An 18,930-nucleotide genomic window follows, 5' to 3' on the forward strand; every position below is an offset into this window, starting at 1 on the left:
ATATTGAGGCGCGGTGAATAGATGCCTGGGAGGGATTGGTGGAGCCAGCCGGTACCTACGTGTTCAAATATTTTACCTGAGAGAGAGTGAGAGGGGTGGGTGGGAGAGATGGAGAGGGAGATGGAAAGGGAGATGGAGAGTGAGAGTTAGAATGAGAGTGAGTGAGGGGGAGAGGGAGAGGGAAAGGAGAGGGAGAAGGAGAGGGAGGGAGAGAGACAGAGACAGAGAGTGACACAGACAGACAGACAGACAGACAGAGACAGGCAGACACAGACAGACATACAGACAGACAGGAAAGAGGAAAACAGACGAAGACCAGAGATGCAGACAAACGAGAATGAGACAGAAACCACGACCGCGTAAAAGAAAGTGTGACAGGACAGAATAAAGAAGGAGAAAAACGAGACACTGAGAAAGAAAGAGAGAATAAAATAAAAAAAACGCTATGAGGGAGGAGAAGGGCGTACTGACCATTTTCCATTCCTTTCCTGAAGACGGTTCGGTCACGAGTCAAGAGCTCGCTATACCGTTCCCTTTAGATCTTAACAGCGAAGCCTCGTTCCCCGGCTCTTGATATAAGCATGGAGAGCCAGTGTGATATGGACGCTCATTCATAACCTTTACTTTGACCGAATGCTGTAGACGAGATTAAGGCCTGCAGAGAAGGGTGGAGGTAGGAGAAATGAAAAGAGGGTTGAGGGCAGCGAAGGGTTTGTTGAACGGATGATGGAAAGGAATGATACGCTTGAAGGGTGATAGAATGTTGTACAGGTTGTAGACGAGATTAGATAGAGACGTGTAGAGTTGAAAAGAGGGTTGAGGGCAGCGAAGGTAGAGGTGAACAGAGGATGGAAAGATGGAATGAGAGACTTGGAGGGTGACAGAATGTTGTATAGGCTGTAGACGAGATAAGGTACAGAAGAGTGTAGAGTTGAAAAGAGGGTGGAGGGCAGCGGAGAGTTTAACGTGAATTGAGTGTGGACGGAAGAGATGATGAAGACTTGAAGGGAAGGTGGAAGGAGGAAGGAGATTGGAGGGTGGAGATTACAGGGCAGCCAGAGAGGGTGATGATGGTGTGGAGGGGCGGTTGACAGGATGACGGACCACAGCGAGGGGCAGGAGAGAAGAGGATTAACGGCCAGCGGGATGTCCGTTCACCTCAACCGTCTCATCAGCATTCACCAGGGAGGGGCTGATGAATATGGAGTTATGAATATGGCGTTAACTTTCATTGCTCCTCGCGTCCTTGTTTAAGATGGACGTTATTTTAGCGAAGAAAAAACATCACACTGGAAAATCACTCTTCTCTTTGATGCAGCGCCTTTAAATGGGAACTTTGAATACGTTTTTAATTTCATGTTGATTAATTTTGCTGCGAGTCTTTTTTCTTAGGCATTGTTGTGCATAAAATAGTACCTGTTTATAATCATCAGAGGACAAAAGAAAAGACTGCTGCGAGTGTTCCAGCCAGGCTGAGGCAGCGTGTTGGAGGCCTCGCGGGTGTGGGAGGGGATGGGTTCTGTCCTGAGCAGCCGGCGGCGGTGCATGCATGAAACACTTCGCTCCACTGAATATGTAGAGAATATGAGAGTTTGGTTTGCCAGGGATCCACCCAAGCCGTAGTTCACTCCTTCATGGAAACTATGATGTATTTCCTACTTAACTGCTAATAAAAAAAGGAAGTGAAGAGGAAGTAGAGATCAGTTAAACATGTATCCAACGATATGATCCTGCGCCTCATGTGATATTTTTTTCAGCTTTTAGGTTGGGAAGTAGCACACAGTTATTCATGTTTTTGGTGAGGTATTGTATTTTTCTTACATACATTTTCGTCATGAAACTCAGAAGAGCGTAGAAACTATAAATCCTTACGCCTCAGCCCGGGAAATTGTTACTCGCCACCAGTAGCCCAAACTTTACGACTCAGAGGACGGGAGGAAACGAGTGGTCATATGCCTCCCTTCATGAGTATATCTCTCTCTCTCTCTCTCTCTCTCTCTCTCTCTCTCTCTCTCTCTCTCTCTCTCTCTCTCTCTCTCTCTCTCTCTCTCTCTCTCTCTCCCCCCCCTCCCCATTTCCACTCCCCATTCACGGTTCACGCAGACTTACTCTCCATGAATTCGAATGTCCCTCTCACATTCACTTTTTTTTTTTTTTAGTGTGGTGTGTGTGTGTGTGTGTGTGTGTGTGTGTGTTTCTCTTTCTCTGCTCTATTCTAATACATATTCAGAGTTGATCCTACCTGGTGGCTGAAATCGCAGCATTCGTCACCCTCACTGTTTCTCTCCTGCCGCTCCAGTGCCCCCTCCCAGCCTCCCCCCACCCAGCTTTGCCGCAGGACCGCAATTCGGCCAGTTTTATAGCCAAGGGAAAAGGATTGGGTCAGGGGTTCATGGCTCCATCCGCTGGGGCTGGAAGGGAGTGGGCGAAAGTTTAATAATGAACCCATAGTATCAGTTTTTTTCGTCCCCTGGTGAGGGCGAAACCTGTAACAAACTCTTTAGGAGCGTCGACTCTTCTCCTTTACGCCGCCGCGGTGTGAACGCGAATATGGTAACTTGCGAAATGTTGTGAGATTCTTTTGGCTTGACCGTTTGGTGTACTTCCTCGAGACTTTCTAAAGCTGTTTCCGGCGGATGAGCACTCCGTGTAGGATCTAAAAGGGAAACTATGACGTTCCAATATAGTGACGCTGAATGATGGGTAGCACGGCAGCTTGCGGCGTCTCTTGCAACATGCGGCTGTCTTAAGGATGCACCCTGCTTAAAGTCTCTTAATATAGTAACGTAGCTACAACTCGGTCTCTATACGCAATGACGTAGGTCGTTAGCTAATGTGGCAAATGTCGACCTCTTTCAACACTCGCGCGGCGTGACGTGCTGCCTAAAGGACTCGTAAGGGCGTCATCGGCGAAGTCTCAAAATAGAAAAACAATTTTCAAAGTGCGTCAACCATACAACGACGACAAAGAAGAAGAAAAAAAAGAGAAGCCTATTGTTCGACTTTTTGAACATGGAAGGGCAGCATCGTTTTATTTTTTTTTTTTTCTTCTAAAAATATGAGAAAAAGAATACAGCCCACCACGGTGAGGCTGAAGAAGGGATGTGGAGGCCAGAACTTGGAATATTCATCAGCCGAAGCTCCTGTGCCGTCCTATGCTGTCGCTGAGAGATGCAGCCTCCAGGTACAGCACACCATCCACTTCTCATGACCTGACTCACTGGTTGGCTCGGGAACCCGCTGCACGAGGGCGACGCGAGGCATTAATGCAGACAGGATCAAGATTCTGTCGTGCACGTTTCTCCGAAGTGCTGAGTTTGTTTGTGTCAGTCAATGATTTCGATCCATAGGTTGTGTACTTCGAGAGAGAGAGAGAGAGAGGAGGAGAATATCACCCTCTTTAAACGATATTGATTACAAAATTCGATGTTTTGAGCGACATTCTTCAGCGGATCAATAGTACCTGGAGTGTGTCGCTCACCTGCTCTCATCCGATATTTATGTGGGTCACGAGGTGGCTGTGTGGTTGTGGGTGGGTGGGCGCGCGGGCGTGTGTGTGTGTGTGTGTGTGTGTGTGTGTGTGTGTGTGTGTGTGTGTGTGTGCAGGTCTACTCAAATAACACTCCAAGATAGATCATTAACCATTCCATTCCATTCGGGAGGTCACGTGCCATGAATAAGGTGAAAAGGAAGGAGGAGGAGGAAGAGGAGGAGGAGGAGGAGGAAGAGGAGGAGGAGGAGGACAAGACCAGGAGCTAAAAGAGTAGGAGGGAAACCAAGATAAAGAATGGAAAAAGATAGTAAAAAGAAAAGAAAGAGGTAATATTTTTTTGCGCCTCTACTAAATACACATGCAAAGAGCCGAATATGTTTACCTTAAATCAACAAGGAACTAACTGAGGAAATAAAAAAAACACGCAGACGAAAAAAATATAACAAGATGAAACATGAAAGATAAATGTTGGAATGAATAATTGAAAAGTTAAAAATCATGAAGAACAAACAGCAGCCCTTAAGACCACCCTCAGGACCACCACCACCTTCACCTCCGGACCACGAACATCATCACCATCATCACCAACATCACATCACCACCTGCTGCCTCCAACACCACGGGTACCAGAACTAGGCAGCAGGACGTCATTCACCACCACCTCCACGAACTCCACCATCATCACTATCATTACCACCACCACCACTTCCAGACCACGAACATCACCATCATTACCAACATCACATCACCACCTGTAGCCACCTTCAACACCACGAACATCAGAACCAGGCAACAGAACTCCACCATCATCACCATCACTTCAACCACCACCACATCCAGACCACGAACATCATCACTACTTGTAACATCACACCACCACCTGTATCTACCTCCAACACCACGAACATCAGAACCAGGCAGCAGAACTCCACCATCATCACCATCACTACCACCACCACCACTTCACAGACCACGAACATCATCACTACCAACTCACCACCACCTGTAGTCACGTTCAACACCACGAACACCAAGGCAACAGGACCCATCATTATCACCATCATCACCACCATCTCATCACCACCTCCCTGGCTTTATTGCTTCCCCCATCAGAGCTCACAATCACCACCATCATCCCAACATCACAAACATCTTCAGAACCGAATAGCAAAAAACAAAGGAAAAACCAAAACTACCCATAAACTTCTATATAACTCCCGTCTCTCTTACACCAAGTAATTTCACTCAGCGCCGCAACAATGATGAACCAAACGCTTCCTACACTCCCTCGGGCGCCCTGAAGACCTCACCAGAAATTACGTGTCGCCGAGTGAACGATTAATCAGTCCCCCCTCTCGCTCTCTCCCACTCCCACGCCCGCCCGTCTGTCGGTATCTCGCGACCCGTTTTCTCTCCCTCTCTTACTTCCATCTCACTTGAATGGAGAGCGAGATGCACCACCGTGAAGTACAAAGAGATGATTAAATATGCGATAAATAAGGGGAAGTAGATAACAACGAAGGGAAAGCTTGAGAGATGATGCCGCATTAAAATAACAGGAAAAGAAAGCGCATTATCGTCATATATAAAGCTATGAATCAGTATAAGAAGAAAGTGATTACCAAAAGAGAGGAAATAAAAGCAGCTCGATAGATGTGATGAAAATAGGGAAATAGATGACAGTCGAAGGAAAAAGTTAGAGAAAGAACAGGAAATTAAACAGCAACAGCATCGTGAAATATTAAGCTCCCTCTCAGTATATGAAAAAAGGGATTACTAAAAGAGAGGAAATAAAAGCAGCTCGATAGATGTGATGAAAATAGGGAAATAGATGACAGTCGAAGGAAAAAGTTAGAGAGATGATACCGCATTAGAAGAACAGGTAAATAAACAGCAACAACATCGTATTATATAAAGCTAACAAAACATATGACGACACTAACAAGAGAGAGAGAGAGAGAACAGCTCTATAGATGTGATGACATGGGAAACTGAGGACAATCGAAGGAAAAAACTTGAGAGACGTTGCCGCGTTAGAACAACAGAGAAAGAAACTGTAGCATCGTGATACATAAATCCATCCCTAAGTATATGAAAAAACAGATTTCCAAAAGACAGAACACCCTCAAGCTCGATAGATAATTCCGTATTTTTTTTTTACAACAAAGGAGACAGCTCAAGGGCACACAAAAAAGGAAACAATAATAAAAAAATAAAAAAATCCCGCCACTCGCTGCTCCTAAAAAGAAAGGCATAAAGAAAAGCTCCTCAGCCTCATCCTAGCTCCTCTTCCATACGAGCAACCTACTTGAGGCTTGAGTTGACAGGATAATCTTCTTGTGAAATAGTGTTTGGTTAGCTGAAGGATGTGGAGTCTCACCCGCTACCCTCTGTGTGTGTGTGTCCCTGTCCCTCCTCTCTCCCTCCCGACTCATTCCCTGGCTCGATTAATCTTTCCTCTGGTTGTGCGGACGTCCTATTATCGGAGAGCTGTCCATTATTCTTCTCTTAACCAATTTGTTCGTATTCAAGCGTGAAATTAGACAGATTACCGAACAGAGTCGTCGTAATGATATGTCAGTGGAGGTGGATATGGCTTTTTTTACCCTCATCTCTCTCTCTCTCTCTCTCTCTCTCTCTCTCTCTCTCTCTCTCTCTCTCTCTCTCTCTCTTTCTGCGGTTACCCTATTGTTTCTTCTTCCAATTGTTCCTTTCTCCCGTCTCCCAATATATGCAGGGAAATTTACCTCAAAGACACCGTTCTTTAAAAAGGGAATTCGGTTTATATTGAAGCTCGTGGGCCACACCGTAAGAGGCCTCGACGAAAATGAGGATGCTTTGCCTTCCCCTCACCAGAAAAATTTCATCGAAGAGGAATATGAAGGCAGAAGGGACGGGGGAAGGGGACATCGCGTTTTTAAGGAAGGAGATGAAAAGAGAGAGAGTAGAGAAGGCGTGTAGGGGAGGGAAGGGAGATTGAAGAGATGGGGTAGAAGAGGGATAGCAGAGGTACTTAAATTAGAAGAGATGAGAGGAATGAGGATAGGTGAATGAAGAGAAGAGGGAGGAAGATGAGAGACAGGAGAGAAGGAATAGGAGCGAGAAAAGGAGATAATAGAAAAGGAAAAAGAAAAGTAAAGAGAAGAGAAATAAGAGAAAAAAAGAAAAGGAAAGATAAGGAACTAGAGAAGGGACGAAAGGAGAGGAGAGAATAGGAAAGGAGAGAAAAGAGAATTATAAGGAAGAGAAACGAAGAGAAGAAAACAAGAAAAGTGAAGAGAAGGAACGAGAGAAGAGAAGGGACGAAAGGAGAGGGGAGAAGAAAATGTATGAAGGAAGGAGAGGAGAAGTGAGAGTGAAGAAAAAGAAGAGGAAAAGAAGAAAGAAGAGAGGAAAGTCTTGGTCTACTCCTTTACCGAAGCTCCAACTTATTCCACGCTGAAAAGAACACATCACGGGCGGGACGGGGCACCTGAGGGGGACCTGAGGGGGAGGGCGGGGACGCGTGGCCTTTGTTGTGCCCGGGACGAATGAGATTACCGCCGCCGGAGCCCCAAACCGCCGCGACCCGCTGAAAGGAGGGATGCATGAGTCTTTGTGCGGCGCTTAACTCAAGGCGAGTTTTACGGTTGTTTAAATCCCACTGTCAGATGCAAAGACTCAAGGCGACTTTTTTTTTACTTTATGAGGGCGAAGACACATCACGGACATAGCAAAAGTAGAAAGGCTTGAACACTGCCCCCGTACAAAGCAAGATTAAGTCCTTCTGTCAAATGGAGAGACTCAAGACGACTTTTTGCTCACGGGGAAGAAGGAGACAGACCAGGGACTAAAGGAAATGATAAAAGGCTCAACGCGCTACCCCGATACAAGACAAGAATAAGATGCCATAAGGGAAAAACCAAGAACTAAACGAAAAACATAAATGGTTCAACACGCTCCTCCCATACAAGACAAGGGGATGGTAAAAGAAAGTAATCAGATTTAGCTCCAGAGGTATTTTGATAAGAGACGGGGAAGAAGATGGATAACAGAAGCACTTGAGATGTGAGAGACGAGGAGAATGAGGATAATTGAAAGAAAAGGAGTAGAAGAAAAGGGGAGAATACGAGAGAAGAGAGGAAAGAAGAGGAGAGGAGGAACGACAGGAGAGAAGGACTGAGAGAAAGGATAAGATCGATGAAAAATAAATGATGTAAAGAGGAAGAACATAAGAAGGACGAGTGCCCAAGAGTTTGCCGGTGGAAGGAGTGAAGGATTGAAGTGATGCAATGTTGTGGTTGAGGTTTTAGATTTGGTGGAGATCTGGTCAAGTGCCCTCGATACATATATATTTCTTTTTCTTTTTTTCCGATCAGGTTTTGTATGTCTGTTTTTCCATCTCATTTTATTTGAAATATTTGGACTCTTTCAATATTGTTTTCTATATTTCTAGTGCAAGTCGTGGTATTACGGACGGAAAGTTGAATTCAATGCACCACAATCTCGTTTGATATCCATAACTGATAAAAACTTGAATGAGCTCGTGTACCAGAAACAAAAAAACAACTAGAAATATACATAATAAAATTTCCCTTTTTTTGTAGGCGGTAAAGCAAAGATTTTTTATTATTTTTTACAGCAGAGGAGTCAGTTGAAGGGCATAAAAAAGGAAACAGATGTGAAAAAAAGCCCGCTACTCACTGCTCCTAAAAAGAGTTAGAGGAGTGGCCGAAAGATAAGTCAGTTTCGGGGGGAGAGGTGTCTGATACTTAAACATAAATGAACATAAAAGAAAAAAAGAAAACTCGTAACGCACTGCTCTTGTTAAATGGAATAATAAAAATGTAAAAATATATCCGATTCTTGCTAAGCGTACAGAACATGATGAATTACTAGCATTTGCTGCGGGAGGATGGAGTACTTTAAATTCAGACAGAGAGGCGGAGGACGTTGGGAAACATCTAAATAATTACTGGTTTAGCCTCAGCATATCTAACACAGACAGCAGACAGGCAGGTGGCGGAGGAACGTGACTTGCAGGGTTGATATGAACGTGAATGGCAAGTAGAAAGAAAGATGAGTGGCGAGTAGAAAGGAACGTGACTTGCAGGGTTGAAAGGAACGTGAGTGGCAGGTGGGGAAGGAACGTGATGGACAGGGTTGAAAGGAACGTGAATGGCAAGTAGAAAGAAACATGAATGGCGAGTAGAAAGGAACGTGAGTGGCAGGTGGGGAAGGAACTTGATAGGCAGGGTAATTTGTATGCCTGCGAGCGAGTAATACCTTTGATGGATGGCCGCGGTGCTGATAAGGGAGATGACCGGTTGTTTGCCTTGTTTATGTGCACTGCCAAAGCACACGGCACGCAGCAAACCCTCTCCAGAGTATACTAATTGCTTTTCTTTTTTTTATTTCATTGTCTACTTAAAGAAATGTTTTCACCTCAGTTATACTTTACTCAAGCAAACCGTCTGGAAAATATAGGTAGCAAATGCGTGTTTTTTCTTTCATTGTCTAACGTAAAAATACACAGCTAAAACATACTTCACGCAGAGAATGTTATTTTTATCAAGTGTTCAGCTAGAGAATGCCACCAAATGATACTGCACGCAACCAAACCGTTTCGAGATTGTCCTAAAGGATTTTTCATTTACTATTTAGTTAAAGAGCGTTTTAAGCGTACAAATAACCTGGATGAAGAATAAACTGCAATTTTTCTTTTTCATCATATATAAAAAGGACGTTTCCAGCATGCAAGCAACCAGGATGAAGAATATACTGCTTTTTTTCATATATAAAATAATACGTGTCGCGCACGCAAGCAACTTGAATGACGAATATACGTTTATTGATTTTCTTTTGATACAGATTAAAAAATATCCAACATACGCTCAACCCGCCTGAAGAATGTACATTGTGTGCTTAATCTACATTCTTTGTGTAGCAAAAAAAAAAAAAAAAGTCTAGTAAGTATTCATCGCTCACTCGAGCATGTACGTACTTGATGTGTTTAACTGTTTTTTTCATCATCAGTAAAGAAATAGATTTTTTGGCACAAACTCAACTTGTGTTTATTCTTCTTTCATAATACATCTGAAAAATTCGAAGCACTAAGTTAACCGACCTCGAGAATAAACCTCGTATTTCATTAAAACCCCCGTAAGAAAAAGTATCCAGCTCGCGTTCGACCCGGCTCAAAAAATACGGAAAGTGCATTTGAGTGTTCTTTTTTATAATATTGCTGGAAGAAGTAAATTTCAACCTGTGACTAACGAAATAAGACCAGGAGGAGGTGCAGGTGATGAAGATATTACACAAGGAGTTGAGGAATAGAGAAAAGTAAAGAATAAAAGAAAATAGAGTAAGATCTAGGAGTAAAGAAGGAGGGTGAGCTATAAATATAAGATTAAGATTAGAAGTTAAAGAAAACGGGAAGAATGATAAAAAGGGCAAACTAGTATTACAAAGAGGTGCAGTAATAACAACAGAGAATAGAATAAGAAATAGAAATAGAAAGGAGGAAGTAGAGAAAAGGTAATGAATATAAATAAGAGAAAGAACCACGAGGTCGCAAATTTAAGTTAGGTTATTTAGCATTTTCTTGCCACTTTCACTAATCTGATTTTGTTTTCTTAAGTCTGTCTTCTTTCTTCATAACAAACCCTTTATCTTTGCTTCCATATCTCACAAAATTAAGCTGCTAAACATTTTCTTGAACCCTCGGAACGACAACTGAGTAAACATTTATTTTGCTTTCTTTAAGTTTAAGCTAAGTTTCTATTTTTTTCGTCTCCCCGTTTTCTAATTACGGCCTGGCAATTACATAAGGAAATGTTTCTCTCGCGAAGATAAAATATTTAATGAAGGAGTCGCGTGTTTTTTTTGCTGAAGGTGTGTGTGTGTGTGTGTGTGTGTGTGTGTGTGTGTGTGTGTGTGTGTGTGTGTGTGTGTGTGTGTGTGTGTGTGTGTGTGTGTGTGTGTGTGTGTGTGTGCGTAATTTTATAGTTTAGTAAAATTATGAAACTATCTATCTCAATCTGTCTCCACTCTTTCACCACCTTTCTTTCTCATGCCCTTTTTCCTCCTCCTCCTCCTCCTCCTCCTCCTCCTCCTCCTCCTGCTAAATCGAGTTGCACGGACGATAATTGGTGAATAAAAAAGAAAAAGGCAAGCGTGACTTGTGTCCCAAAAGTTGGAGAGAGAGAAAAAAAAATCCTTCCCGTAAGTTAAGAGGATAAAAAAAATTTACCCGGGAAGGAAAATGTGAAGTGAAAATGGCGATAATTAAATTTTCGTGATTTCGACCGACAAATACAATAGTTTCTCCTTTTCCTACTCCTTCATTCCATTTTCTTCTTATTTGTCTGTCTGTGCATGTATCTCTTTATCTCTCTATCCCTAAGGTCCTTCTATAAGCTTGTTTTGTGGAGTCTATTTTTTTTCTGTTTGTGTTTTGGGAAGTTTGTGCAGTGAAAGGAAACGCAAACAAAAAGAAAAGAAAAAATAAAGAACACACACAAAAAAAAGAACTCGGCGTCGCTTGTTTTACCGCGGGTCCTTTTTGTGGTTTGGCGGTTTTTTTTTGTTTGTTTTTTTATTATTTTTTTTTTCGAGTCCACGTTTTCCCTTTACCTTAATTGTCGTGTGCAAATTTCAGGTGCTCTCTTTCCCTGTCTCATTTGCTTCTTTTCATTTTCCAGTCTCTCTTTTCCATTTTCCGAGTCTTTTTTTCCATTTTTTCTGCCCTATCCTTTTTTTTCTTTTGCTTATTTTTCCTTCTCTTATTCTTTTTCCCTTTCTCCGTGTCTTTCTTTCTTCCTTTCCTTCTATATATCTCCTTTTCCACATCCAACGCAATATAAAAACATCCTTCTCTGCATCGTGACTTTGTGCGTACGTGCGTGGATGTGCGTGTGCGTGCTTGAGTGTGGCTGGTGCTTGACAACTTAATAGTGACGGTGCGGAAAAGAGAAGGAGGAGGAAGAGGAGGAAGAGAGGAAAAAAGAGGAGACAGAAAGAGAGAGGTGAGCATGGACCAGCTGGGGATGAAGATTGAAGGGAAGCCAGGGTTGGGGAGGACGGCAAGAAGGTGGAAGGAGAAGAATGGGAACGAGAGAGGGGAAAAGGGACGAGCGGAATGAGGGGAAAAAGTGGACTAAGAGAAAAAGGGAAAAAGCAGGAAAGGGGGACAAAGAGAAGGCAGATGGAAAGAAGTGGAGGACAGGGATGAAGTGAAAGAGGAAGAGGAAGAAGAGAGAGAGAGAGAGAGAGAGAGAGAGAGATCAGATGAATAGTAGTGAATGATATGAGGATATTTTTTATGCAAAGGTGGACTAACACACTCTCTCTCTCTCTCTCTCTCTCTCTCTCTCTCTCTCTCTCTCTCTCTCTCTCTCACGTGATCAAGCGATATAAACCACATGAATTTTTTTTTTTTTTACTATTTCTTGCCAACAATTTCTTAGAATGTGAGAATGAGAATTAATTTGAAGCATTTTGCATTTTTTATTTATTTTTTAATGCATGAATTGTAATTCCTTCGTGTGCTTTGTGTTTCTGTGTGTGTGTAACCTCCGCATGATTCAGGGGAGAGGTGAACCACTGAAGAGGTATGTTTGTACCCTTGATGTTTACACCGATGTTCCAATGTGTGTGTGTGTGTGTGTGTGTGTGTGTGTGTGTGTGTGTGTGTGTGTGTGTGTGTGTGTGTGTGTGTGTGTGTGTTGGCATTCTTTTTTTTTTCCCTGGATCATTAAAGAGTTTCCGATTTTTCCCTTGATTTTTCCATGTTTTCTTTCCTCTCTACTTTTTGTCTGACTAACTCGGAGCGCGCCTTGTAAACTGAATAAGCGAAATCAACAAAATTTTTACCAGTGAAATTTTTTAATCCTCTTTGTTCTGTTAAAATAGATCATCTCAGATCCCTTATCAGCTGCTCTGTGTAGTATAAACCGATCGATAACCTTTTTTTCCTTTCTCTTTGCCGAGTTTACATTCTTCAAAGAACACTTCCCAGTACACGCCATCTTTACGTCTTTTCATAACCTTTAGAACCATAAGGAAGCAAAACCAAGTAGACAACATACCAACTCTAATTTTATGTTTTCTGTTTCATAATTGAACAAGAGTAGTCGGAAATAATGGCACGTAAATAGTTTGATGGATCCACTGCCAGCTCACGGTAAACTCCACCTTCACCTAGAGTTCCGTGGCCGACAGTAACTGGATGGGAGCAGACTGACCTAAAAACAGCCCCAGAAAAAGTTGTTGTCGTGTTGGAAGTTAGCTAAAAATAGAACGTAATCCATTATACGCCAGCACGTGAGCCGGCCGCTACTGCTATTACCGGCGGGCAGGTTAAAGATCCCTAGGTAATGTTTAAAAGATCGTGGCTTCCCGGCGATGACCTCCTGCGTTTTGTGTCGTAATTTATGACTGCCCGCTTCTTAGTATGTGCGAGGAAATGCGTGTTGGAAATGTGTTGTGCCAGAACGGTAGAAAGCATCCTATTATTATCTGAACACTTAACTTGCGCTCGGACAGACAGACAGAAAGACACACACACTCTCACACGCACACGCACTCGCGCACAGACACACACACACACACACACACACACACACACACACACACACACACACACACACACACACACACACAGATATAATGATGATTGTTTTTTTCTCCTCTTCCCCCCCGCCTTTTCCTCCTCTGTCGCTTCCCCCTCTCCCCATCCCTTTCCCTGACTTCCCTTCCCTTCCTTTCTCTTCCCTTCCCTTCCCTTCCCTTCCCTTCCCTTCCCTTCCCTCTCGTTCCCTACACTCTCCTTCCCTTCCCTTCCCTTCCCTTTCCTCCCCTTCCTTCACCTCCCCTCCCCTTCCCTTCCCTTCCCTTCCCTTCCCTTCCCTTCCCTTCCCTTCCCTCTCCTCCCCTCTCCTCCGATTCCATTCAATTCTGTACCATTTCATTCACTTCCCTCCCTTTCTCTCCCCACCCCTCCTTCACCCTTTCCTCCTTTCTTTTTTTCCGCTTTTCTGTCCCCTCTCGTTTCCTTTCCCTCCCTTCCCTTCCCTTCCCTTTCCTTCCACTCCATGCAGTTCTGTACCTTTCCATTCACTTCCCTTTCTTTCTCCCCTCTTCCCTCCTTCCCTCCCTTCCCCCTCTGCTTTTTCTTTCCGTCCCCTCTCGTTTCCTCCCCTCTCTTCCCCTCTTCTTCTTTCCTCCCTGCACGCCCCCGCAATTATATTAGTGCGGCAGAATAAATGACTACCTATTAGCAGCACTGGAACACAAAATCTCACCGGACTTCCTCTCATTAGCCTTCCCGCCGCCGCTGCAGGGACCGCTCAGGTGGGTAATTTAATTCTAACACCTGCATGCGATTAAGACAAAGGTGGGCAAGGCGAGGGCTGGATGGTGATGCAGGTAGGTTGATGTGTGGACTTAGCGTGGCAGGTGAAGAGTGTGTGGTGACGAGTGTGAGCTTCCTTCAAGTGTTGAGTTGGCATAGTGAAGAAGAAATGTGTAAAGAAGTGTGTAGGAGGGGATAGGTAGAGGTGTGGATGCGGATAGTGGATAGGGTAGAGGAAGTGTGTCAAGAAGTGTGTAGGAGGGGATAGGTAGAGGTGTGGATGCGGATAGTGGATAGGGTAGAGGAAGTGTGTCAAGAAGTGTGTAGGAGGGGATAGGTAGTGGTGTGGATGCGGATAGTGGATAGGGTAGAGGAAGTGTGTCAAGAAGTGTGTAGGAATGGATGGGGTAGAGGGGCGGATAGGGATAGGCGATACAGGAAAGCGGGTTGGTGATGCTGGGGTAAGGGGATGTGTAAATGAAGCTCGATGTAGTGTGACAGGTGAAATGAGTATGGTGAATTGTGTCGGTAATGGGGAAGAGATTTGAGTAGATATGTTTAGTGTAAAGAAATTGTGTCGACTTGGCTAGGGTGGAAAGTTCATGCTGCAAGTGATATGATGTGTGGACGTGGTGAGGTGAGTGAACTGTGTGTGGTGAACAGTGAGGGAGTCTTGCCAGGGCCGGGCGTGTAAAGGATAAAAAGAATGGTGCGTTTCATATCTATTGAAATAATTACTTTTTCGTTTTTTTTTTGCGTGCACAGCGAATTCATATTTCACGAGTCTAAGTAAATGCAGTTACTAATTTTTTTTTCTGATTCACTTGTTGATTTATTAATTTCCGTGATTTCTTCTTGTTTCTGTTTTATGAGACACATGTTGGACGTAAGTGGCGTTTATGTGACAGACGTTAAGGTGGATAATATTAGCTGTGCATGAGCACTGATGTGAAATCATCGTTCATTTTGCAGAATGTGGAATCATTTGTGAGAATTGCAAAGGTGAATGTGGCTTGACACTCATTGAAATGGTGGAAGGCAAGGGCGCATGAACAGGAAATGGATGCGAAGTGTAAATTGCATGAAAGTGTTGGTGGAATTATCGGTTTTGTGCAAGTTGTGTTGCAGTGGAGGCGGCACGGCATTCATTGTAAAAATGGAAGGTAAGATGTGGGTGGCATGGACATTGTATGAAATGGATTTTTCAATACGTACAAACATACAGAAGAACACAAGAGGTGGTGTGGTGAAGTGAAGTGAGGTGATTAGACACACATTAAGAGGTGGAATACAAGAAGTGAGTAACATGACCTGTGAGGTGGATTCATTCAACACAGATGTAAAAGCACAAGAAATGGGGTGAGGTGCGACAGTTAATACTCAGGTGAGGTGTGTTGACAGGTGTGTTCGTGCAGTACACATGTAAAGCACTAAAAAGAGGTGAGGTCAGGTGAGGTGAGGTGAGTTTGAAATGAGGTGAGGGGGAGGGGTGGGATAACAAGCAAGACACCCACCTCGCTCCACCTTACACATAGCCGGCGTGTGCTTCTTGTGTGGAGAGAAGAACTTACTCCTCTTCGGCTCGCCTCCGTCCAGCGCCTCCTTGTCGGAGCCCACTTCGGCGCAGATGCACTTCGACACACCGAAACCCATTTTCTTTATCTTACTTTCTACACTTAATAGAAACAACTTGTTATCAAAGCATTTTCTTCTCTACTTTTTTCATAGTTTGTTTTCTAGTCATTGATGGGTTTTATTATTTCATATGGTAACATTTTTCTTTTCTTTTTTGTGTGTGAGTTTGGGGGCGTTGGTGTGGGTGCGTGGTGGATCTGGCTGCTTAGAGTGCACTGGTGGGTGTGGGTGGGCGTGTGGATTGGTGGGTGAGAGTGCGGCGTGCGCGTGGGTGTGGTCCTCCTACTTAATTTTAATCTCTGGTCATTTCTCTTCCACAGTTCTTGCTTGACATGACTGAAACTGCGAGAGCGACACTTGGAACAAAGAAACGAGAGACCGACGTGAACTAGACGCGAGGGAAAGTAAGTTTCTGCTTCATGTTATTTCCCTTCACCACCTTCACCACCATCACCACCACTGTCACCCTCGTCACTTCACCCCAGCAATCTACGGGTGCTGCACGCCCTCACCGCCCATGTCTGTTTCCCGCGGCACATTTTATTGTCCTGCTGCTGGTGGCTCACGTCAAGCTCTGGACTGCCCCGCCGCCTCAGGTCATGATTCACTGTGGCCGCGTCAGCCCACACTGCGGAAGGGGAAGTGGGGCGAGGCACAGCAGGGGAGGAAGATGCGTCACACTAACACCGCCACCACTGCCACCATCAACACTGCCACCACCACCACCTGCTGCTGTCTGTATTCTCGTCACGTCTGTAAAGGAAACAAATAACATCAGAGATCATGTTTCGTGTGTTTATGGGGCAATGTACATTTTTAAACTGTCATGTATAATACTGTCGTCATGTTTCTTGTTATTTAGTAGTTTTTGTGCCAGGTCACGAGGCCCGTACTGGTTTTATTTCCTGTTATAAATAGAGGCTGTCGGTATGTATGTCGTGCAAATGAAAACGAACGGCAATGCTTGTCCGACCCCCGCGAGCAGACACGTACAAAGGCGCCCCGTTTATTACTTTTACCGAGGATCGTGCCCGGCCGGTGTGTCGCGGGCTGTTGCGTGGCCCGGGATGAATTCTCTGTCACAGTCCAAAATGAGTGGCAGTCATTCTTTTTCGTCCTGTGGAGTTATTCACCTTCGTCCTCATTTAGTATATTGTATTATTTTTTTTAGTTTACTTTGCAAAGTAAATCGGTGGATGAGCAGCCATATGGTTCCTAATGGAAAAGCTCGCCGTCACCAGTCGTATTGTAGGTTACGATAAAATAAATGTCGGAAATAAAAAAATAAAAAAAACAATTTGCTTCCACTCAAATAAGCTCCAGTTGGCATTTGCGTGAATACTTAATCTCGGTATTCCACTTGTTATTGAGGGCGATCATCATCATCATCAGCAGCCTGTATAATTCCACTGTTGGACATCGGCCTCTCGTGCGTTTCCATTCATTCCTGTCCTGTTCATTCAATTATCTATCTGTGTATCTATCTATCTATCTATCTATCCATCTATCTGTCTTTCTATCTACATACATGCATACACACAGACATACACACAGTGCAACAGTGTGGTGAGTGTACTACCAAGTCCATGAAAATCCCTGGCTCAGGCGGTGCCACTGCGGCCACACAGAGTCGGGCGGCGGGTGTATATATAAAGACACCTGCGTGTTTCCCAGTGGCCGCGGCCCCCGTTATTGCCTCGCCGTGCAGGGAACGTGGTGGTCAGCGCGGCCTCCCAAGGGTAAGGACTTAAACACAACGCCTGTACGCGGCCGTGGACTGTGCCTTTAGAGCACTTTGAAGGCTAATTATGCACGGGAATGGATGAAAGACATTGATTGCGGTGTTATGTAAAATGCGAGTTACTGAATAGCTCGAAAGCGACAAACGACATCGCAGGAAATCATCATAGGATCATACAGTCAACAGCACTGATAAGGAGCAATGCAGGTGTTCGCGGACGGTAAATACTGCCGCAACACTTGACTCTAGCCTTAATAAGTATCAGGTGTCGGCACTTATACATTTCATACACTGCTGTTGTAATAATCATTAGTTCGAGGACACCTTTACAACAATCCAGTCCAGTTTTAAAAGGGGAAAATTTTGTCATCTCCTCACTCTTTCGTCAGCAGCCATAACGAAATTGAGGAAATGAGATGACTAATCCATATCCACAGTCCTGTGCGTGTGATTACTTTTCTCTATTTCCTCTTGCCAATTTATTTTCTTTTGTGAGTAAAAGTCTCTCTCTCTCTCTCTCTCTCTCTCTCTCTCTCTCTCTCTCTCTCTCTCTCTCTCTCTCTCTCTCTCTCTCTCTCTCTCTCTCTCTCTCTCTCTCTCTCTCTCTCTCTCTCTCTCTCTCTCTCTCTCTCTCTCTCTCTCTCTCTCTCTCTCTCTCTCTCTCTCTCTCTCTCTCTCTCTCAAAAGAAAAAGATATATATATACGTACAACAGATTCAAGGAAGCCCCATGAACTGTGAAAACGTAACAAATTTATTTCCGCCACAAAATATAAGCCACTTCCCATGATCACTCCAACATTTCTCAACTTTGTTCTGCTGATTACAGTGTTTGGGGACATTGAAGTGTGCATATGACACGTTCAGGCAGGCACGCAGACACACCCACCCACACACACACACACACGCACGCAGACAGACAGACAGACAGACAGACTCAGACAGACAGGCATGCGGAAGAAAGGACAAGCATGGCAATCGTGCAATGGATGAAAAAAAGAACAAGTTACTCATTTGTCTCCATTACTCACGGGAAATATTTTGTTAATGAAGGGCGTGGCTGGTGCTGTACGTACACACACGCGCGCACACACACACACACACGCACACACACACACACACACACACACACACACACACACACACACACACACACACACACACACACACACACACACACACGTTCATTAAAGACAATAGAACAGGTGACAATAGTATCTCTGCATATTCACACACCTGGCTAGCTAATCAACGGCAGGTAACCAGGTGAGTGTGTGAGCTCCCGTGGCTGGCTGACTCAGGTGTTCGGGCGCGCTACTAACACTGACCACTGATTTTTTTATTTTTTTATTTACGGTAAGGGAAAGAGATCCCACGAAATAAAATAAGACTTCTCCCCCCCAGAAAAATAAAAGAATGGTCTAATCAAACTCTTGCCTTGTTAACGATCTCTCTTCGCCCGTCTCTTTTACTCTCTGAACTCTGTCATCGGCTTTGTATCATGTGCAGGACTGGTGGACAAATTTGCTGCCGTTCTACTCACTAAATGTCGTTGATCTTACCTGTCTATTAAACATTCTTTGTATCTTTATCTGTCTGTTTGTATATCTGTCCGAACGCCTGTCTGTCTGGCTGGTTGACTGTCATTCACTTTTTATAGCATTGCCGGTCTTTTGGTGTACTATAGCGGGTCGATGCACTCCACATACCTCTCATGATCACGTCTGCC

General features: G+C 44.2%; 1 protein-coding gene across 4 annotated transcripts in view; it reads right to left on the bottom strand.

Annotated features, from left to right (window-relative positions):
* LOC127005889 (serine/threonine-protein phosphatase with EF-hands 2-like) overlaps window positions 1-18,930 on the bottom strand; it is a 148,741-nt gene that overhangs the window by 89,434 nt on the left and 40,377 nt on the right. Inside the window, exon 2 of one of the 4 annotated variants that reach the window (XM_050875229.1) lies at window positions 15,341-16,214. In XM_050875229.1, the coding sequence (XP_050731186.1) occupies window positions 15,341-15,479 (139 nt within the window). In that variant the 5' untranslated portion in view covers window positions 15,480-16,214. Of the gene's footprint in view, window positions 1-15,340; window positions 16,720-18,930 lie in introns of those variants that run through there. The other 3 variants (XM_050875228.1, XM_050875231.1, XM_050875230.1) reach the window with 3 other exon arrangements.

This window comes from Eriocheir sinensis, chromosome 31, assembly GCF_024679095.1.
Source record: "Eriocheir sinensis breed Jianghai 21 chromosome 31, ASM2467909v1, whole genome shotgun sequence".
NCBI classification, from domain to species: domain Eukaryota; kingdom Metazoa; phylum Arthropoda; class Malacostraca; order Decapoda; family Varunidae; genus Eriocheir; species Eriocheir sinensis.